At 39.9% G+C, this 23,613-nt stretch overlaps 1 protein-coding gene across 1 annotated transcript; it reads right to left on the reverse strand.

Moving 5' to 3' along the window:
• Positions 1-3,170: 3,170 nt before the first annotated feature.
• On the reverse strand, positions 3,171-23,613 carry golgb1 (golgin B1). The gene is made up of 20 exons (XM_067392216.1): positions 23,496-23,613; positions 22,207-22,294; positions 19,520-19,690; positions 19,289-19,411; positions 18,920-19,075; positions 17,686-17,805; positions 16,673-16,786; positions 14,964-16,341; positions 14,727-14,809; positions 13,967-14,036; positions 8,534-13,625; positions 8,014-8,437; positions 7,667-7,900; positions 6,737-7,558; positions 6,470-6,654; positions 6,129-6,282; positions 5,772-5,857; positions 5,039-5,110; positions 4,651-4,741; positions 3,171-4,547 (listed from the first exon to the last, which is right to left on the reverse strand). The coding sequence occupies exons 2-20, from the start codon at positions 22,285-22,287 to the stop codon at positions 4,410-4,412; spliced, it is 9,594 nt and encodes a 3,197-aa protein (XP_067248317.1). The 5' UTR covers positions 22,288-22,294; positions 23,496-23,613; the 3' UTR covers positions 3,171-4,409.

Below are 23,613 nucleotides of genomic sequence, written 5' to 3' on the forward strand. Positions count from 1 at the left end.
CTGGTGGCAGCTGCCAGTCTGATTCTGGCATGTCTGTCAGAGGTTCTGGTGGCTGGCAGAGTGTAACACGTTCCTTATATCTCTGTCGCTGCATGGAAAATACATAATTTTATCATTATTAATATAATATTATGACTCTATTCTTTTGTATGGTGGACGTTTTAGATGGGTTTATCTCAATTAAAGCAGTCAAATGACCGTGATCTCAACTGGTGGAAAAATGACGCATAGCCCAGCCGCAGCCACTGCTGAGACGCGAGTATAACGCGCTCTCTAATCAATTTTGCTGCATTGAAATACATAATTTTATTATTATTAATATAATATTATGACTATATTGTTTTGTATGGTGGACGTTTTAGATGGGTTTATCTCAATTAAAGCAGTAAAATGACCGTGATCTCAACTGGTGGAAAAATGACGCATAGCCCAGCCAGCCACTGCTGAGACGCGAGTATAACGCGCTCTCTAATCAATTTTGCTGCATTGAAATACATAATTTTATTATTATTAATATAATATTATGACTATATTGTTTTGTATGGTGGACGTTTTAGATGGGTTTATCTCAATTAAAGCAGTCAAATGACCGTGATCTCAACTGGTGGAAAAATGACGCATAGCCCAGCCAGCCACTGCTGAGACGCGAGTATAACGCGCTCTCTAATCAATTTTGCTGCATTGAAATACATAATTTTATTATTATTAATATAATATTATGACTATATTGTTTTGTATGGTGGACGTTTTAGATGGGTTTATCTCAATTAAAGCAGTAAAATGACCGTGATCTCAACTGGTGGAAAATGACGCATAGCCCAGCCAGCCACTACTGAGACGCGAGTATAACGCGCTCTCTAATCACTCTCGCTGCATGGAAATACATAATTTTATTATTATTAATATAATATTATGTCTATATTGTTTTGTATTATTGACGTTTTAGATGGGTTTATCTCAATTAAAGCAGTAAAATGACCGTGATCTCAACTGGTGGAAAAATGACGCATAGCCCAGCCAGCCACTGCTGAGACGCGAGTATAACGCGCTCTCTAATAACTCTCGCTGCATGAAATTACATAATTTTATCATTATTAATATAATATTATGACTATATTGTTTTGTATGGTGGACGTTTTAGATGGGTTTATCTCAATTAAAGCAGTAAAATGACCGTGATCTCAACTGGTGGAAAAATGACGCATAGCCCAGCCAGCCACTGCTGAGACGCGAGTATAACGCGCTCTCTAATCAATTTTGCTGCATTGAAATACATAATTTTATTATTATTAATATAATATTATGACTATATTGTTTTGTATGGTGGACGTTTTAGATGGGTTTATCTCAATTAAAGCAGTAAAATGACCGTGATCTCAACTGGTGGAAAATGTCAAATATAACACAGCATGCTTTCGGGGAACATTCTATTATGATTGATTTTCAAAAAATTGAGCTATAAAAGCCTGATGTATAAATATGATGCTCAACAACAAAAACATGCACATACTTTTGAGGTATCATATTTCATACACACATGCACTGGGACTCATGATTTTTATTTATACTGTACAAACTGTACATCCTCCCGATATATATATAATTAATGAGAAATGGACAAATAAATGTTACCCAAACGCCTGTTGTTTACATTAACATTAAAAAATGTAAACATGTATTTTATTATTTTTAACATTAAAAAAAGAGTCATGAATAATTAGGTAAATCAAAGTTGCTGCATTCCACAAAATTTTTATCTTACACTTACTTACAAGCTAACACTCAACAACAACTTTTTAAACATGCAAGTCCCCTCCAAATATTGTAAATATGTGAAACATATTTGTGAAACAAGCAGATTTACAGGTGGTCATGTTGCTTATGCTGCCCGTGACCTTAAAAGAAATGAACAAAGTCAATGTATCTAAATATTTACATCAAACACACCTTTTTAAAATGAAATCAAGAAATGAGACCTAAACTTCCCCACAGCCGCTAAAATGATTGTATCCAGATTTAGGATTAATGTTGAGAAAGGGTCGTATTATTAGAATAATTCACATTTTAATTGCCATTTTTATGCTATATATTATTGCATAACTTGTGTTATTACAAAACATAAAATCGTCACAACTATTAGCAGTATGCATACAAATTAGAATGATTTCTTTGGAATGACAGGTATAACAGTGGCTGGATGGTTGAGCGTCCAGCAAAGCATAGCAACCAGTTGAGATCACGGTCATTTTACTGCTTTAATTGAGATAAACCCATCTAAAACGTCAATCATACAAAACAATATAGTCATAATATGATATTAATAATGATAAAATTATGTATTTTCATGCAGCGAAAGTGATTAGAGAGCGCGTTATACTCGCGTCTCAGCAGTGGCTGGCTGGGCTATGCGTCATTTTCCACCAGTTGAGATCACGGTCATTTGACTGCTTTAATTGAGATAAACCCATCTAAAACGTCCACCATACAAAAGAATAGAGTCATAATATGATATTAATAATAATAAAACTATGTATTTTCATGCAGAGAGAGTGATTAGAGAACGCGTTATACTCGCGTCTCAGCAGTGGCTGGCTGGGCTATGCGTCATTTTCCACCAGTTGAGATCACGGTCATTTGACTGCTTTAATTGAGATAAACCCATCTAAAACGTGAATTATACAAAAGAATAGAGTCATAAGATTATATTAATAATAATACAATTATGTATTTCCATGCAACGATAGAAATAAGGAACGCGTTACACTCTGCCAGCCACCGCTGACAGACCTGCCAGAATCAAGACTGGCAGCTGCCACCAGCGCCACTGGCAGGTCACGTGACCTGCCAGAATCAGACTGGCAGCTGCCACCAGGTCATGTGACCTGTCAGTGGCTGCTGCCGCCAGCCAGTTGAAGATTGAACCCCCACTCCGTTCACGCACATCCGAGTTCCACCAATGCATTTTTGACCAATTAAATTAAGAGACAAAAATACATTAAAATAACAATATTAATTTTGTAAGTAGTCTAAATGTCTTACAAACTATAAATAAACGAATATGTAATAGTAGTATTATATATTTTTAATGATTCTTCGTTGTATTTATGAAATATTTTATGTTTGGGTCAGAGCAACACAAACTGTGCAGGACCTCTGAAGCATTCGGCACGGTTAAAATAACTCAAAATTATTACAATGACTGTGTATTTATTTCAAACACATAAAAGAAGTAAGTATTAATTAAAATCAAAGGTTTACTGTACAATCTGCTGTACAAGAACAGCACCACCATGTCATGCAAACACATAGATGTGTATGTCCTCCCATAAATAGACTTTATTTCCAAAAAATAGCCCCTACAACAGGGTAGCAGGAGGAAGAGAAAGGATCATTTACAGAGATTTTACAGATAAAACACTCACTGGGCTGTGCTTAAAATCTCACTGTAAGAGACAACATTTTAACCATAATCTAATCCAGCCCTATACAGCCCAAACAGATCTGAGTGACAGTCGAATAGTGAGAATAGGAAGTCTGGCTCGGAAAACGGAAAATAAGCAGAACATGAATGACTTGATGAAGCTGACTTGAACTGAAACAGAATCAACACATCTAAAGTAATTGGTAATAAAATGGTATTTCATTTATGTCTTTAAGGTTGAATGAAAGCAATAGTAGTCCAGGTGTATAGACCATGATGTGTAGTGTGTTAAAGAAAATAAACAACAAAACCAACAAATAAACCAGGGAAAAAACACCAATTAAAATGAACAAATATAAATGACAGAATTGCACCAAGCTGGCAAACTAGTCTGCCATGACAGAGAGAGTCAGCAAACTAACACGTTTCTTGTAGACACATACAGTAACTATCAGCTTTGCCATTACATTTGAACGCACTGACTTTATGCAGAAACAAAGAGATATCAAGAAAACTAATTATAGGAATTTGGAATGTGGTCAAAATAAGTCTTCTTGTGTCTACCTTTATGCAATCTGACAGACATTGTGAAAGACCCTGTTTTACAGAAAGAAAGTAAGAAAAAGAACCTGACACTATACCATGTCAACTTCATCTACATTTTCCAAATGATGCATAAACATTCCTTCTTAAATGAGGGCTTCTTAAAGGGTAATACCATGTTCTTGAGGAAGTGCAGGTAGTGCTCTAGTGTTACTAGTATGGTCAAGCCCCATTAAAACTGGGTGGAAATTATTTTTTGTCAGAGTGCTCCGATAAAAAGAAAACAAAACAGATCAGATGTAACTTTGGTAAATAAGCAAGGAAAAATGTTCACAGACGAATGTAAATTAGTTAATCCTGTATTAAATAATGTGTCCCATTTGTTTCATTTTGTATAAGTAAATGAGTATGTAACTGTCTCTCTCAGTTAAGCGTTGAGTCTTTCTCACAGATATCCTCCCATGCATAGCAGCAACAGCACGTGAACAGTCAGCAGGTAGAGTGACACCAGCAGAGGGGTGCGCTGCCGAGAGCAAAATGCGACTCGCAGCATTCGCAGCAGCCCAGGTCCACCACTACGAGTCTGAAATAAAGAAAATATATATAAAAATATATCCAAACATATGTGTGTATATATATATATAAACAACAAATGATGTGGAATTGCATTGAGGGTTTGTGTTTACCCGTATAACAGCACCCTCTGGTGGCTCAATAAGTACAGCCGTCTCTGACGTCATGGCTTGAGACGCTGTCTGCCACTCACCCTGTGTATAGCTGTGAATGAAGAAGGAAAATGACACATGTAGTATTTAGTCATTAATCATTATTTTACGGATTTAAATGTGAAAAGCAAAGAATTAAATTTGTGAATGAAAACTACAGTTGGTTCATATATGCAGTGTCTCCAAAAATATAAGTAGTTCATATTAATATCATTAATAAGTGTCTGAAAGCGTCCAAATAATTTTTGGAAGAATTGTATATGACAAATTTCACATAAAGGCAGTCTGCGGCAATAACGCCCACAGCCAGGAGCAGAGAGTTGATCTTAATCTGAGATTAGGGTCAGACCGTTTGAGGCGATCCTGTGCAGCAATGAGTTGCTCCTCTACTCTGAGTCTCTGTTCTGACTCCTCATCCAACCTGACAGAACCACACACATAGAGTTACTGTACAGCACTGGTAAGTGGGGAAATGAAAGTTGACACATGGAAAGTCACTGAAAGAGTCATAAGAGAGAACCATGTAACCTATGAGTTACAGTTTAATAACCTAATCAAGTAGTCTAGAAGTCATATTATCAGGTAAATTACTGTTGATGTTTGATCACCATCTATTTGAGAGAGCAGTAAAGTGTGGCAAACACAGTACTGGGTAATTACTTACAAATTATAGTTCATCACTGATTCCAAATTACATGACAAAAATTTTAGTAAGTAACATAATCCATTACACATTTTAGGTAATATAATCGGACTACTTTTAGATTACTTTTCATTTACTTTTGACCTACTGTAACTCACTAATGTATTCAAAACACTACAAACAATAGCCATTGATTAAAAAAAAATTAAGACAGAAAAAAACAAAACAAAAAAACAGATGAAAAGTGTTGAAAAAGATACGCTTAACTACTACATATCACATGCTTAATTCCTTTCAAATACAGTATTAGTAGTATGTTAGCTGTAGTATTATCTACAACTGCTATCAATGCAGTTTGTGGCACCGGTGCTAAAGAGATTGACATAATGCAACTGTAGATCAGTATAATTAATGAGAGGACTAAACTTGGCAGCAGTACCTTCTCTGGAGTTCAATGAACTCAGCTTTATATCCCTCATTGTGCTCTAGAGGGCCACCAGGTGCAGCGTCTATTGCAAGGCTTCCCTGAAGGACAAAGAAATCAGTACAATGAAACAGATCAAGGACTTCAAAGTTATATACTAAAGTGAGGTTAAAAAGTCTAAGACCAATAGAGAAATAAGCAAAATTGTGCAACAAGTCCCATCTCATATTACATAACAGTACAATGAAAAATATTTATTACTTATAAATGCCTCTAGCTACAAGAAAAGAGGTAGATGGATTGACTGAATATAAAACATTTCTAGGCTGCTTCCAATATCTCGTACTTGAAAATGAGATTATAGCTTTTTACCTGTCTTTGTGTTTGCTCGTGCCGTAATTTTGATGCCCGTGCTTCTTCCAGCATGGCAGTAAGCTGGCGAACCTGTTGGTCCCTGTCTGAGAGAGTGGTCAGGGTCTGCTGCTTCAAGAGCTCAGCCTGACCCTGCCAGTCCATCATCTCAAGCCTACACATGTAAATAAAAAAGTAAGAAATTGTAAGAGTATTTTTCACTTTTGGAGGGATAGAAATTCTGGTCAGAGTATACAAACATTTTCGGCTAATTTCTTTAAAGTGGTTTTCTGCAAGACTATCACCAGAACGGCAGAACTGCAGAGGGCATAAAAGTAATTAGTTAAACCTATAAATCTTACCTGAGCATTTCCAGTTCTTGCTTATCTCTGTCCATCTGGGCATCTTTATCATTCAGCTCTGCCATGATTTTTTCCTCTCGCTCTGCTGCCTTTCTTCTCTCTTCCTCCAAAGCCTTAGTGAGCCTGGATAGTTCACCAGATCCAAGTCGATCCAATTCAGACTTTTGCAAGTGCAGCTGTTCCAACTGAAGAATCAGGAGGGATGCAATTAATAGGTTGCAAATATATTTTTGTTTCTAATAAATTATCAGGTAATTCATTACATACCATTCTTTCCCTGTCATTTTGCAGTGCTGCTAGAGCATTTTTTAGACTCCACACTTCTCCTTTGGAGCCACTTGGAGGAGAAGCTGGGTAAACCGTCCGGTTTATTTCATCTAAACGGAGACGCAGCTCTATGGCCTCACTGATAGCTTGATCTCTTGCGACCTGCATAGAACCCATGGCTTGACCAAAAGACTTGTTCTGAGCTTGAAGCTGACTGACTGCTTCCCTCTCCTCCAGAAGCTGTTGCTCCATCACCAACAAGTCTCGCGCCAACTCCGCCACCCTCTCCTCTGCTGTTTCAGCTTCGGTTCGCAGAACGCCACCTTCCCAGCGCAGCTCCTTCAACTCTTTGCTGTGGACTGCCTGGGTCTCCTTCTCCAATTCCAAGGTCTCCTCCAAGGTGGTGATGCGCTTTCTAGCAACTTGGAGCTGTTCCCTCAGCTTCTCTACCTCAGCCCCGGGTGCATCTTGCCTATCAACACTTCCTTCGCTGGCCTGGATCAAATTCTCCTGCACCAATAGAGGTACCGTCCCTTGACCAATGTCTTTTTCAAGAGCCTGAATATGGCTCTCAAGATTTTCTTTCTCTCTGTCAAGGAAACTAATGCGCTCTACTTGGGCAGCAAGAATCTGCTTATGCTGAGAGTCCTTCATAGCAAGAACCTGGTTCAGGTCATTTCTGTATCCATGAAGCTGGGCAGCCAGCTTGGCATTCTCAGCATTGAGGTCATCCCGCTGTGACAACAAGGCTCGAAGCTCCTCCTTTAATCCGTTGTTTTCGCCTGCAGCCTCCTGGATAAGGCTGTCCTTTTCCATCATTACCTGAAAGGATGTGAGAGTACCAATCTTAAAAGATACCCTGAATTATTTATGCAAATGAGGCTATGCATTTTTTTCAATATCTAATCAAATTATTCAGAGCAGCATTACCTGGAGGTGTCTTTCCTCTAGCTGCTTGTATTGGCTGAGTACTCTGTCTCTGTCATCCTGCAGGGAGCCCATAGCTTTGGTAAAGGACTCCAGTTGAGCTCTGCTCTGGAAGGTATCCTCCTCAGCCTTACGGAGCCTCTCTTCTAAACCACGCAACTCCTCTCTCCTCTCCTCCAGCTCTTTCTCTGCCATCTCAGCCCTTCCATCTGCATCCTTTCTAGCCTCCTCTACAGCCTAAAAAAAAGAAAGTCTACTGTATTATTATATAGCATTAAATTACTAATAATGAGATGAATGGATATGCATGCATTCATTTCAGAAACTATGGTATTCAGTATATTAAGTACCTGTGTCACAGCTTGCTCCTTCTCACCAAGGAGCTCCATTTCCCTCTTCTCCTTCTCATCCAATGCAGCCTGAAGAGTTTCAGTAAGGTTCTTAGAAGATCCTAGGTCTGTCTCTAGTTGCTCAAGCCTCAAGTATAGTCTCTTTTCCTCTGTCTCCCTTTCCTTGATCACAGCGCGTGCCTCATTATTATCACTCTGAAGCTTGTCCACTGCTTCTTCTAGGGCTTTGGTGCGGTGGCGCAGTCCCTCTGCCTCTGTCTCTAGGGTAGTCAGCTGGGTGCGAGTTTGGGTCAGGTTGGTTTCTACCAGAATGAGCTTCTGCTGCAGTTCCCCTCTTTCTTTCTCAAGAGCTGCAAGGCTTTCATTATGTTTCTTTTCCAACTCAGACAGCTCTAGTTGTAGGTTCTCTTCTGCCTTTTGCATTCTGCAGACATACAATTTATTTATTATTGAACATTTACTGTAACAATTAAAGTATAATTACCAGATGTTAACAGAACCTGATTGAAACAAAACAAACCTTTCCAATAAACTCTGCAGCTCCTCTTTTTGGGTGGTCTCCCTCTGGAGTTGCTCAGCAAGTTCTTTGGCACGGGTTTCAGCCTCCCGAACATCAGCCTCCTTTTCCTGCAATTCACTATGAAAACGATTCTCCCATTGCTTGGCCTCATCCAGCACTCGATCACGATCATCCTGCAGGGACGACATGGAGCGCGAAAAGGCTGCCAACCGAGCCAGTGCTTCATCCAGACGGGCTTGCATTTCCTGGGCATGCCTGTCTGCGGCCTCGGCAATACTCCTAGCCTCTAGAGTTGCCTCTTCCTCCCTCTCCCGCTCTCTGTAAGATTTTTCTAGTCTTAATTCTATCTGTTTAAGCTCGGCTCCAAGGCGATACCTGACTTCATCCAGGGTACGCTCCGCATCTGCCTTCAACTTGGCCTCTTTGCTTTGTACCATTTGTTCTGCAGCTAGTTTGTCTGCTTGGGCCTGCTTTGCTTCTTCCAGCGCTATGTCCAGCTTCCCTTTACATGTTGAAAGTTCAGATGCAATACTTGTTCTGTCTTGCATGATCTTTGCAATTTCCATGCGTGCTGCCTCAAGTTCTGCACTCAGCTCATCTCTACCCAACAGCAATGACTTCACTTCTTTACCCAGTTCGCTTATTCTTTCCTGGTACTCAATGCAGTCTTTCTGTAGCTGACGTACTTCAAGTTGCTTTTCCCTCAGAAGTTCCTCAAGCTGACGTGTTCTGTTTTGACTACCTTCTTTAAACCTCTGTGCAGATTTCAACTTCTGCTCCAGCTCTCTATGTTTGCCTGCCTCAGCCTCTGCCTCTGTTCTTTCTCGTTGGGCCTGCCTCATGTCCTCCTCCATCCTGGCTGCCCGGCCCCTCTCACTTGCCACCTCAGCTTCCAGCTCAGCCCGCTCTCTCTCCAGTGTCTCCAATTCCCTCTGCATGTCAATGAGGCGATCACGACTATCAGATGCCTCTTGCTGGTAGCCTGCAATGCTGCCATTGAGCTGAGCCAGCTGGTTCATCAACCGCTCCTCTAGGTCATCTCTTTCAGCCTCTAGGCTAGTGCGGAGTTCTTGCAGTTGTGTCTCTTTCTTAGAGCTCTCTTCCTTCAGGAGACCCTCTCTTTCTAAAGTCTCCTGAAGCTGCTGCTTGAGGGAATCCAGCTCTGCATTAAGCATGGATTCTTGCTTGTTTCTGGATTCCATGTGATCCTCAAGAGCAGCTTCAAGTTCCCTTATCTTAGTCTCTGCTGTTTCGAGAGAGGTCTCCAGTTCCTCAAGCCTCTCCTCAGTTTGAGCAGTCATTTTTGCATGCACTTTTGTGACTTCTTGTTCAAGTGCAGTACTAATGGATTCCACTGGCTTAGTGAGATTAGCTTCAGGGGAAATGCTAACATTCTGGTATTCTTGGATTTCAATTAAATCAGGACTCGTCTGCTGTGTGATGACTTTAACCTCCTTAATGGTCTCCATGGAGCATGTGTCCAGGGTTTCACTGTTCTTTTTGTCAATTTCCTCAGCCAAACGCTGTCTCAATTCCTCAGCTTCATGCTCCAAAGAGTTTTTATCAGTCATAGCAATATTATAATTTGTTTTCAAGGTCTCAAACTCTTGTTTGACTCTCTCAAGCTCTTGTTTCAGCTCAGTTTCTGTACGTGTGACCAATTTCTTCTCTTCCTGCTCCCTAAGCTTTTCATTCTCCTCCTCTAGATCCATAATCTTTTGATGTTTGACCTTGGCAAATTTTCTCATTTTTTCTTTCACAACATCCACCTCCTTCATAGCTTCCTCAGCTAACCTCTCTGCCTCTTGTCTGGCTACCTCATGAGCTCGTGCCTTGGCTGCTAACTCCTGCCTCTCCTGTCGAGCGGCTTCAAGCACTCTTCTCACTCGTTCAGCTTCATCACTCACATTTTCATATGACTTGAGGAGGGATTCATATTCCTCTTTCATGCTTTGCACCTTATCTTCCAGCTGCCTGCACACTTGTTCGGATTCCTCTTTGGCACTCTCAGCTTGCCGTTTGCATGCATCCTTCTCATTCAAAACACCCTCCATAGCAAGTTTAAGGCTCTCACAGGATGCACTCAGACTCTGGTTTTCCAACAAAGTTCGATCCACCTCCTCAATTAACTTCTCCCTCTCTTCTCTTGACTTGTTCAGCTCCACCTCTATTAACTCCAGCTTCTGTTGTAGCTCTAATTTAATCTTCTCAGCAGAAGCCTGTTCCTCCTTCAATGCCTGTTTCTCTTTGATTGCCTCCTTGCGTGATACAAGAGCAGCCTGCAGTTTACGTTGAAGCTGTTGGAGTTTGGCACTATTATCTTTCTCTTCTTCCTCACGTTGTGGCATTTCTGCTTCCAGTTTTTTTACCCTATCTTGCTCAGCTTTAAGCTCTTCTTGTAATGAAGCAATCTGCTGATCTTTCGCCAATACCGTTTCCTGCATCTTAAGTAGAAGAGAACTTTGTTCATTAAGCTGTTGGCTTAAATCAATAATCTCATCATTCTTGTTTTTAAGAAATTGTTTAAATTCTTCCACTTCTGACTGAAGTGCTTTGATTGGGGACTCGGCATCAGAGATGCTTCTTTTAGCTGCTTCCCAAGCTTCGTCCACCTCCACTTTCAACTTCTCTGCATGAGCTTCGGCTCTTTGACATTTCTCCCTAAGAGCGTCTATTTCCTCAGTGAGAGAATCAATCTGCCTCTCCTTTTCTCGCAAGACTTCAAGTTCTTGGGAAAGCTCTTTAAATTTGCAATCTGTGAGTGACTGAGAGGACTGGCTCTCTTGTAAACGCATCTCTAATTCCGCACGAGCAGCCTGCTCAACTCTTAATTCCTCCTGAAGAGCACTTACAATGTCCTCATGATCTTTTATCATGGGCTGCTGAGATTGCTCACCAGGTTTATGTTGTTGTGCCTCAGTCTCAGCTGAAGCAAAATCCACCCAGTCCTCCTGAACCCAATCATTTATCTCTGGTTTCTCTAGATTCTTTGTAGTAGACCCAACATTACCCTCCACATTCACACTCACTACTTTATCTGCTGCATTCTTTGATTCTAGCAGACCTTCTAGCTCCATAACACGATTCAACAACCCAGTTTTCTCTCCCTCTTCAGTTTGGAGGCGTTCAAGAAGCTCACTGCACTCTTCTTTCTGTTGTTTCATCTGTTCAAGATGATGGCGATCTTTCTCTTGAGCTTTCGCAACAGTGTCCTCATAAGCATCAGTAGCTTCCTGAAGCTTTTTATGCAGTGTGTCAATGTCCGATTCCATGGACGCTATCTGCGAAAGAAGTCTATTTTTGTCGTCGGCTGCCTGTGACATTTGTTGCTCATTCATTTGTACATACTGCTTTGTCAAATGTTGTATTTCTGCATGAGACTCAGTCAATGCTTGATCTTGTTTATGGATTTTTTGTTCCAGACTTGTTAAGGTCTCATCTTTCAAATGTAAGACATCTCTGGTCTCTTGTAACAAAGCATCAAGTCTCTGTATTTCTAGATCTTTTTCCTTAATTTCATTTTTAAAATGAAGAGTTGTTCCCTCATTATCATCTCTTTCCTTTTCTTCCCTGCTCTCAGCCTCCTTCTCGAAGTCTGCAACTTTTTTCATCAATTCTTTCCGCTGTATCAGAGCTGCCTGCAGCTTTCTCTTGAACTGTTCTCCATCTTTCTTCATGGCAGCCATTTGAGTACCCAAGTCCTCTTTCTCTTTTCGTAAAGCAACAAGCTCCTCTTTTTCTGCTGTTTTATCCTCTAGGATTTTCTGCTGGTCATCCCTGACACTCTCAAGTTCATAGATTTGCTCTTTTAGCTTTTTGACTTCACTGGATAATACAAACTTTTCCTCTCCAGCCTGGAGTAGTTTGGCAGTCATGCTATCATTGAGTTCCATCATCTCCTGGTCTTTCTGTGAAAGACACTTTTGTAGGTCATCCAGCTCAGCATTCCTGTCAGTGAGAGCAGCTTTTGCCATGTCAGCTTCCTGGGAGACCTGCACTAACCTGCCCTCCATATCCAAGAGCTTCTGTTCCAGTTCAGAGGAAGCAAGCTCTCTGTCCTCCAGTTGAACAGCCAGCATTCTAGCTTGACCTTCTTGTTCAACAACTCTTTGTTGGGCTTCATCAAGGCCTGCCTGTAAAACTTGCAGCATATCATCTTTAGAGCAAACCTCTTCCTTCAAGTTCTCAAACTGCTTAGCAACACTTTGCCCATCTAATTTTTCTTGCTCAATCAATGCCTTCACTTCGATCAGCTCTTTCTCATAGATGTTTGCCCTGGACTCAGCCTCATTTTTGGAAACTGTGAGTGACTTCAATGCTTCCTCCAGCTGGAAGACTTTCTCCTGTGATTGTAAGGCTGAGTCTTTAAACTGCTGAAGCTCTCCCAGAAGTTCACTATACCTTTTCTGAATCTCTTCAGCTAAGACCTGTGCAAAAGCTTGACCAGTGCTTGAATCTGTATTTAGCAGACTTCCCTCCTGTTGGCCAAGACGTATCTCTACAGTTTCATGGATAACTAAAGGTGGTGATTCAATATCAACTATGCAGCTAGTTGATGCAACCTGCTCTTCACAGGTCTCTTCCCAAGATTGTGTGGATAAGCGCAGTGAGGCAAAGTCCTGAACTTGGGCCGGCCACTCTTGAGTCCCATCTTGGTTGACTGCTTCCAGAAGAGTCCAGCTACTATGAGCCACCTCTGAATCACTGCTTGTCACCATCTCATCTGAGGAAGTACCCTTTGATTCTCCAGGAGAATCAGGTTGAGGTGTGATAAGCTCAGGGCTACTCTCATTGCCAGCAGAGACAGACAGAACAGAGGTGTCTACTGCCACAAGTGTTGTCTCTTCCTCTTGTGAGCCTTCAAGAACCTCAGATAGAGCTGTAGAGTTGTCGTGCAACTCAGTGATGTCTCTTCTATTTACACTGTCCACACTTTCCTCATCTGGGATATTCAGAGTTCGGCATGTGGTGAATGACAGTTTTTCTCGGAGAGCAAAAAGTTCTCTTTCTCTGTCTGCAAGCTGCTGCTCCAGAAACAGTATCCGATCAGACTGTAATTCATTTTCTGAACTATGTCCATCTCCACTGTTATCTGAAACAGAAATCATGAGACAACCAAGTGAAAATCATAAAATAACTTAAGCATGCACAATTAAGCATGCAAAATGTATCATGTTTAAACTGCATATTGTGTCAAGTCTAAATTCTTAACTTCCTGTTTATGTTTTGTTTTTGATTAAGGAAACCTGCCTTTCTGGTTGTCCTGACTATTATCTAAACATTACAAACACTGCAAACATTTTTTCATTTAGAAACCACAATGTTCTATACTAGAGAACAAGACAATTATGGAATAAAATGGAATTGTGTCACTAAAAGAAGCACTGCAGTTCAAAGTACATTCAGCTACACAAGGGCAAACATTAAACTCACCCTGGTGCGTCCTGTCCAAATCCTTCACAGACAGGTCAGTCACATGATCACCTAATGACTCACCAGTAACCTAGGAAAGACAAGCCCAAGTTATAACAAACAATATGCTCACACTAATGCATGCTTATTGAGAGTGCACTTGTCTGCTGAATTCCCACAGTAACTGCAGTTATTTGAATACCATAACAGACCATACCTTTATTAATACTTCATAACTATGCCCTTTTATGTGGGGCTAGAAATAGGAATAGATGATGAAAATCAGGGGGATTATGATATCTCTGGCCTGATAATCTGTGAGACAAACCGTCTAGGCATTAATGTCACCTTGTGTCTGTTGCACCAGACACAGATTGTGCTATGTACATCCAAATGAGTTTGCTACAGCAGACACTTTGCCCTAGACAAGGGCATCTTGTTCTGTGGAGCATCTCCATTGCATCAATAACTTTTCAAGCTTGTTGTTAGGTGCAAATTGTAAGTCTGATCGCTATGAAAACTAATAGAACAATAGCACAACTGTACAACAATCCATATGATTTGAATTATCATTCATGCAAATAGCATAAATAATGTATGACAGATTTAATACCAAGAACCCCAAGTACTTATCTGAACACTTAAGTATGAGCAAAAGTAATAGTGAAGATTGCCTTAACTCTTACTAATTGCATTTAAAAGACTAAAAAGAGCAACAACTGCTCTGAAAAACACAAAGCAATGTTTAAAACGCTTCAACATATTTTTGCAATCCACCTACCTGAACAGTCAGAAGTTGTTGTTCCAGTTCCTGTATCCTAGCAACTGCTTCCTCTCCTTCAGCTGTGCTTTTATTGAGTTGACCTAGAGCATCAGGTGCATTAAGACATAATTACTTTTTGATCACAGTACAAACAACTTGCCCTATATTGTTGTTTTGATTGATAAAAATGCTTCCAAGGACAGTTTACTCAAACTACAAAAGCTGCTTTGAACTTTGTTCTCCTGGGCTGTTTACCTTGCAGAGATTGTAGAGTGAGTGTGAGCTGAGATATGCGTGCTTGACTCTCTAGCTGTTCATCTGTAATGTTGCTCAGACGTGCTCCTATGGCAGGTAACACCTCTAAGAACTGTGCGGGGTCAGTAGGAACGGATATTTCCACCTCTGCCTCCTCAGTAGTTGTCAAAGACTGAATTCCTCTCCAAAGTTTCTCCAGTGCATCCTTGGTTTGAAGTCCTGCTTTCTGATCCTCTTTACTGGCATCCAGTTTCTCTCTCAATGACTCAAGCTCATTTTCCATCTGTGCTAAGTGATCTCTTTCACTCTTAGATTCTTCTTCCCTAGCTCTTTCTACTTCTTCAAGCTTCTCCTGAAGATGATGAAGCTCTTCCATGCGACTTGCAACCTCCACCTCTAGCTTCTTTGTCATTTCCTCTTTCTGTTTCTCTGCGACTTCCAGACAGGCTTGCAAGTTGGCCAGCTCTGTCTCAAAGCTTGTTTGTCTCTCTTGTAATGTCTCCAGTCTTTCTCTCTCTTCAGCTGAAAGTTTTTCCCTCAGTTCATCCAACTCTGTCGTCTTTTTCAGTAATTCAGCATTGAGAGCAATGATGGTCTGCTCTTTTTCACTTTCTGTTGTTTCTAATCTGGCTTCTAGAGATACTTTCATGTTGGCCAGCTCTGCCTCAAAGCTAGTCTTGCTCTCTTTAAATTTCTCCTGCATTTGGTCATTCTCTCTTTCTTTGAATTCAAGCTTTGCTCTCATTTCATCCATCTCCGCTGTCTTTTTCAGCAATTCACTGTTGAGAGCACTAATGGTCTGGTCCCTTTCACCTTCTTGTGTTTCTAATCTAGCTTCTAGAGATACTTTCATGTCGGCCAGCTCTGCCTCAAAGCTAATCTCTCTCTCTTTCAATTTCTCCAGCATTTCTTCCTTTTCTCTTCGCTCAGATTCAAGTTTCTCTCTCATTTCATCCAACTCTGTGGTCCTTTTCAGTAATTCAGCGTTGAGATTGGTAACATTGATGTTGAGTGCACTGATGGTATGCTCTCTCTCACTCTCTGATGTCTCCAATCTGGCTTCTAGGCATACTTTCATTTTGGCCAGTTCTGCCTCAAAGTCAGTTTCTCTTTCTTTCAATTTCGCCAACGTTTCTTCTTTCTCTCTTTCTTCAGATTCAAGTTTTGCTCTCATTTCATCCATCTCTGTTATCTTTTTCTGTAATTCAGTGTTGAGAGAATTGATGGTCTGACTCTCACTATCTGAAGCCTCTAGTCTGGCTCTAAGAGCCTGGAGTTCTTCCTCAGCTCGCATGGCCCACTGCTGCCTCTCCTCTTCTCTCAGTCTCTGGGCTTCTGCCAACTCCAGCTCCATTTGCCTGAACTGAGCAGTCAGAATCTGCACAATTGAAACATTCATCATGCTTAAGGGTCAACAAATAACTGGGCTTTCTATACATACTGTAAAAGGAAATAATCCTATAATATTTTTGAATGAACTGCTTCTTTAATCTGAGCTTTTAACCTAACCACAACAACAAGAAATTCTGTTGGTTACTTGGATTCTATTTTTAATCACTGCTGGGTATCCCCACCCTGCAGTGAAATCTAACTGCTACATAGTTGTATGTTGTTATGGACAAATATCTCTTGATAGACTGTGATGATTTGTAACATATTTTGCAGTAAAAATTCCAGGACACAGTGTAAACTATACGTGTTATGCTGACCTGTTTCTGCTGGTCTGCACTGTTGAGTTCCTGCTGCAACATTTCTAGGACTTCTGAACGAGAACGCAAGGACTCCTCCAACTCCTCTATGCGCTGCTGAGATGCACGAAGAGCCTGTAAAACAATAAACAGGATTAATGCAACACAGGACGAGATGTATAGATACTTGCTGCAGGGTTTGATTGATCAGAAATGAACAGACATGTAAAAGAACAGTCTTAATCTGAGCTTTCTTTCTTAATTCCTGTCCAACAACATGCTGTTAAACATAACATGCCAAGAGTTGGATGCTGCTCATAGAATGTGGAAATGCATACACCCTGAAACTAGACAGCTTAGATCAAAATTGCCATGGCAACATGATGAGCTATGATTTCATGCTTTATAATAACACACAAATATGGCTACAACACCACCAACAAATATTGATTGAAAGGAAATACTTAACCTTTAGATTAACAATTTCAGGAGGTCACAGAAAAGATTATAACAATCACAGTAATATTATATAATCTTTATTATGCTGAAAATTAATATTATTAATTTTTCTCTGTTTCTTGCCATTTTTGAAACCCTGTAAACAAAACATGGGACATGTCTGAATGCAGGTTATAACTTGTGTGACTGCATTATTTTCATGCAATAAAGATAAAATAAACGTGATAATAAAAATTAAATTAAATTAAACAGACAAAAATGTAAAAAATTAGTCAAATTAATCAATCAAAACTTATAGCATAATGGGTAACAGGCTTGTAAATTTCACCTAAATTAAGCTAAACCTCAGTAGCTAGCTAGTTTGGGACCTAATGTTGGTTTTGTAGTTAATGATAAACTTTATTTCCTATCTTCATCCCATCATTTTTTTTTTTTACAATAACTTTGGTATGTTTGAGCTAACGAATACAGTCAACACTACAATCTGTGCAAAGATTGAGAAAATTAAATATCAAAGAAAATGGAATATTAAAAGTGAACCTTATTTATGGAAAGTGCCAAAACATGAGAAATACCTGCTCTAAGTCAGGGTCATTTGAGGTCTGCGTGAGACTGAGGAGTTCCTGTTCATGTTTAAGGATTTGATCTTGAAATCGGACATCTTTTTCTTTCACCACAGCTTGCAGGATTCGCACCTGGACAACATTTAAAAAAACAAAATAGGAGATATACCATTTAAGAGTGAAATACTGAGATCTGGGGCCGTATTCACAAAACATCTTAAGGCTAAAAGTAGCTCCTAACTTGTCGATTTAGGAGAAACTCTTAAAAATAATGGGCATGTCAGTCCTAATTTTAGGAGTCCTACATTTTTGTAGAGTATTTCACAAAGCTAAACTAAAACTAGCTCCTAAATCTGTGAAACGTTATGAGTATTCAAGAGGACACCTAAGTCACTTAGACCAAATTACAAACAATCCTAATCCACCCAAAGACACTGTACACCATTGAGGCAATAGCGATAGAGCCTTAGGTGCTGAACCTTTTCTTCATAAATGCAATACATTTTGATTTATAGAATCTACAATGAGATGCCAAAAAAAAAAAAAAAAAAAAAAACCTTTAACAAATAAATAAATATTGTCTGATTATCTGTGGCAATGGTTTTCATGAGTTCACATTTACAAATGATTGAATAGAGTTTAAAAAATTAAAAAATAAACGTATTTGGTGTGCTGTCCAAGGGGATCGAGAGCTCTGAGCTTGGAATTTAGCCTAAACCCAAAGTTATCTCCGTATCTCCAGTGAGGAGCAGGGTGGCGGAGGGATGCAGAAAACTGTCAAAGTAACTATAGGTGAGTCGGCTCTCGTCTGTATATATATTACTCCTCTCAATCTGTGCCCATGTTTTGTTTACAGGGTTTCAAAAATGGCAACATGACACCTCATTCTACAATATTTCTATGATTAAATTGCTGACTCCTCCCCCATCAGCCAATCACTGTGTGTATACTCCATAGCAAGGAGGTCAACCCCGCCCTTACTCTTAGCTTAAGACTTCAGTCTATTCCTTAGTAAAAGTTTGTCTCAGCAGCTTTGTGAATAGGTTATAAGAGAAAACTCTTAGCTAATAACTTTTACTGCTATTTAGGAGAACTCTTAGTGGTAAGATTATTACAGAAGGCCCTAGACTATTACAGAAATAATAAAACAGTACCTTCAAAAACATTGATCATCATATGACACATTTCAAGATCTTAACAAAATAAGCACCTCAGCTTAAAGACATATGCTCTGGGTGAAACACACCTGCTCTGCATGACCCTCCTCTCTCACACGTTGTTCAGCCTCCCAGAGCTGCTGTTGGAGGATCTTGTTGGAAGACTCCGCCTGGCTGAGCTTTTCTTTCAGCTGCCGGAGTTCCTCCTCCACTTCTGGAGCCATTTGGAAGGAGCTCTCTGAATTCTAAAAAACATTTCATCATCATGACACTGCAGGCAAAACTAATTCATTTTGCAAACACTGAGTATTTATTTAGATAAACAAAAAGCACCACAAATTATAATCATAATGGAATACATTGTTACATTAAATAATATAAGTTATAAATTAACACACTACAAAAAAGTTATCCAAGACCACATCATGCTTAAAATAACACAAATATGTCAACATTACCTGACTGCTGTTCAACGCTTCTTGTCCTTTGAGCTCAGCGATCTGTTTGTTTAGGGAGGCCATCTTGGCTTTGGCTTGCAGTTTAAGCTTTGTAAACTTGACTTCTGCCTGTTCTTTCTCCTCCTGTATGAGGACAAACACAGTTGCAAATACAAAACCAAGCTTTAGACCTGTTAATATTCATGGTCTAGTTAGTGCCACTTCTTCCTTTTACATTATGCAAGCCCACACCTTGAGCTGTTTTTCAGTGCTGGCGAGCCGACTGTCCTTCTCTCGAATCAGCTCCTTCAGCTGAACCACCAGCTGCTCAGTCTGGGCCAGCCTCTCCAGGACCTCTTCTGGGGGCCCTGGGCCCTCCAGGGATGCTTCAGAATCAGGCTGGGGCTGAGGCACCAACCCATCCTGCTCCAAAAAACAACATTCAAAGAGTGCTCTTTAGATGGTTAATCACTCCCTTCTAACTATGTTAGTATTCAAGTCAGCATGAAATGGACCTATTTCATCATATTTTCTACATGCATGTTATACCATGTATATATATGTTCATCCATGTATGCATCTCATTTTAACCTTGCAAAGTTTAATGAAAATGTCATAACTTGATCTTCTGGTAAAACAACAGACTTCAGTTTGGTGATGTATGCCGATTCTCAAATCATTTAGTCTGCTTAAACCCCGCCCCCAATCAACTGCAAACTCACATTCATTTTTGAGTGCCAAGCCTACATCTCAACATCTAATCAAGATTAGAGAACCAAGACCCCATCCGGCCTTTTTTTCTTTTCCGATAATCTGTTACACTTGGATGTACATCACAATACGGAAGGAAATACCTGTTGCTACTTCTGTTTCATCACAACTTCAATAACAACTTGTGTTAAAGTCACCATGAAATCAAAAATTGACTTTTTTTTTGTGAATATTGCAGCATTTATTATAAATGATTTATCCATTCATTTTTTTATTTCTTTTTTAATTCATGTGCCCTCGTACTCTTTAATCAAAATAAATAGGGATGCACCGATTTTGGCCGATAACCGATATATTGGCTGATAAATCTAAATCAAAATGATCTGAAGTAGGGGGTGTTCGATTCCAGGTTTTTTGGAGTCGATGGAATCGACTAAAAGTCTTAAAAGTGCTTGGATATGAGAGTTAAATATACTAAAATGAATACAATACATAAAAAAATGCATACGATAATGTACACTTATTAATGTGTTTATTGTTGATGTGAGTTTTTTATTATTTTTATGTATGGTTAGTTTAATGAACATAGTTAACTATGGAAAATCAAATCTATATTTATTGCAATAATATAAGCTACCATCAATACTAAAGCTGACACGGAGGTATGTATAATTACAAACTAATGTCACGACTGTTATCCATTTCTAAAGTAAGCTACATGAACGTATGTGTCAAAGTTTCTGCGACAGCTCTCTGACGCGATTCATCAGTGTCCGAATTCCTCGCTTCATTTCGTTCACTCCTTGCTTAGTGCACTTAACCATAGACATTATGCACTTAACTGCCATGCATTATGTAGGCTATGGATTCGAGAATCAGTAAACAAGTGAATGATTCCGGACACAGCAACAGAGAAGACACAGAGAGTCGATTCCTGTGCTGGAGTCGATCCCGACTCTGGGGCTATTCGGAGTCGAGGAATCGACTCTTTTGGAGTCGACTCCCCAGTGTCTCAGCTGAAGGAAATAATCCATTATTTATCGGCTTTAATAAATCGGCCAAATTTTCTTAACAGGCCAATAACATTAACATTAAAAATGAAAATATATCGGCCGGTACCGATATGGTGGCCGATATATCGTGCATCCCTAAAAATATCTTCCCCCTCCCTCTTGCAGCGACATCTCTTCTCTTTTCCAATGATGTGTTTACTAGTGTGGGGGCGGGACAACCTGTCACTTATATGAGATCGACCAATAGCAAACTACAACCATCCAATGATCAAATCATTTCCCAAAGGACCAAATCAAGGCCTGCCTGACATTTTTTCCTACTGAATAAGCCACTTATGTCTCAATAAGAAAGAAAAGACTTTCGTAACTTCCATTTCATGCCAACTTTAAATTAGCACTGCTCTTTTTCATCCACTTATGCTTGACTTATCTTTAGTGATGCATGCAAGTAATTTTAAAGTCCGCATGAACCAGAAGTTGCAAACGACTTTTCTCCAGTGTTGTGACGTATTACCAAGTGAAACAGAATATTGAATAGAGGGCAGAGTTTTACTTTAGCGCTCCTCCTCTCAATCTCTCACTCATAGCAGACACACGGTTGCAGGGGAGTGGTTTACACGTTTTCAACCCAAGGTTGAAAGGTGCTAAAGAGGATCTTTTCGTCGACTGAGAAACCAAAGACTGTTACTGAGTTTTTGAAATGAGCGCATTCGTAAGAACAACCCCCCTCCTTCAAAGGAACGCCTCCCAAAACTTGTAAACACTCGTATTGGAACACGAGTGTTTACCACCAGCATTCGCTCTGTCGTGTTAGTGGATTCATTATGTCGGACTCACCGCAGGTAACTCATAATCTGCAGTTGTTACTCTTGTCTCCTGACAAAAACATTGCATGCGGCGCCTGTGGAGTGTGGAAAGTTACTGGAGAGCGCAGCCGCGCTCGTCTCTCACAAGGAACGTCATGGCAGTGATTGACAAGCCAGAGGGCCAATCGGATCGGCTGATGTTTTTAAGGCCCTACCTCGTGCACAGATGATGTATATTAATATTATTCCTTTCAGTGCACCTAATAAATAGTCTTTTATCAGTTAGTAAAGACAGTTTCAAGTAATATTGCAAAAATGTATAAAACAAAACATCCTCTTTAGCACCTTTAAATGGGAAAATAAGGGCCTTTAACTGAAGTATGATTGGTTCCAAGGTTTGTCCACTCACCTGGGAGTCTCCTTCGGAGCGTTCCTCACCCGAGAGCTCCTGGAGGACCGAGGACACCCCTTGGGTCAGCCGGCTAAACATGGCTGACCTGCATGTAAATATATGCAATGAAATGTTAGTTCACAGCTTGTTAGTTCATATTTTCTCAAGCTCTTTACTGTGTGAATTATTGAAACTGTTTTAACATGTTTAGGACATAAGTAAAGATAAAGCCAGAATCTGATTGAAGGGTTAGTTCACCCAAAAATGAAACCTTTATGGATCTTGAGAGAGGAAATGTCATTGCTCCCTATGCAGGCCTCACGGAGCCATCGGATTTCAACTAAAATATCTTAATTTGTGTTCCGAAGACGAACGAAGGTCTTACGGGTGTGGAACGGCATGAGGGTGAATAATAAATGACAGTATTTTCATTTTTGGTTGAACTAACCCTTTAATGCTTAAGCACATCAATGCCATTTTTATAGACTTATTTAAAGGGACATTTGATTCTCCATCAGGCAACACCAAGCAATGGCATTGAATATGATCATAGTAATTGTAAAAATTAAATTTAAACTTCATGTCAAGGCACCTTTGAAATACCATCTGGCCCTTGTAAATTAAATGGCATCTCGGTTGCATTACATCACATTAATAAATCCATACAGTGAACAAAGGAAAAGATCTTACAGTTGGGTTAGTCTATATATGTATTTAAAGTTACTGTATTTCTCACAGATTTTGATTGGACATTGACTGTGAACACATCACATCCATAAATAGAACACTTGATGAGCTCAAAACTGGATCCTTTATTGGTTACATAACGTGTGTCCCCTCTGCGGACAGTAGCTAAAGGAGGCGTGAACACAATAACAACACTGTGTCTATCTTTATTGATAATACATAACCACCCTTGGCAGAGCCAAAAAGCGGAGAAAAACGAAGAGAACCGAACGACGCCGAAACAAATATATCTGACTGCGGCTGCGTCGCTTTCATTTTGTCTACACAACAGCAAAGATTATTCAGCGACTCTTCTTCCTTGTGTTTTAAAATCGATTGATATCAGCACAAATGATCGAGACGCATAAAGGTATGACTTTTATTTTATATGATGGTTATAAAACGGCATTGTTAAAGCCCAATGAGCGGCAGTAATGAGCGCAAGCTTTAAGTGAGCTCGTGCTGATGACTCGTAAACAACTGTAACGAATCGATATTTATAAACGTACTTGTGTTTGTGCATGTCAACGACTGAATACGTTTAGAAGCAGCTTGTTAATGTTATTAAGCATGAAACTGACCTGTTTAATCGGCGCAGGGAAGAGCTGCGTGGTTTATTTGATCAATTTCGTCTCCAGGATTTCAGAGCCACATCACCAAACATCCCGGAAACAGAAACTCAGCGCTGTGATTGGACCA

The sequence above is a fragment of the Chanodichthys erythropterus genome, chromosome 8 (genome assembly GCF_024489055.1).
Source record: "Chanodichthys erythropterus isolate Z2021 chromosome 8, ASM2448905v1, whole genome shotgun sequence".
Lineage (NCBI taxonomy): Eukaryota > Metazoa > Chordata > Actinopteri > Cypriniformes > Xenocyprididae > Chanodichthys > Chanodichthys erythropterus.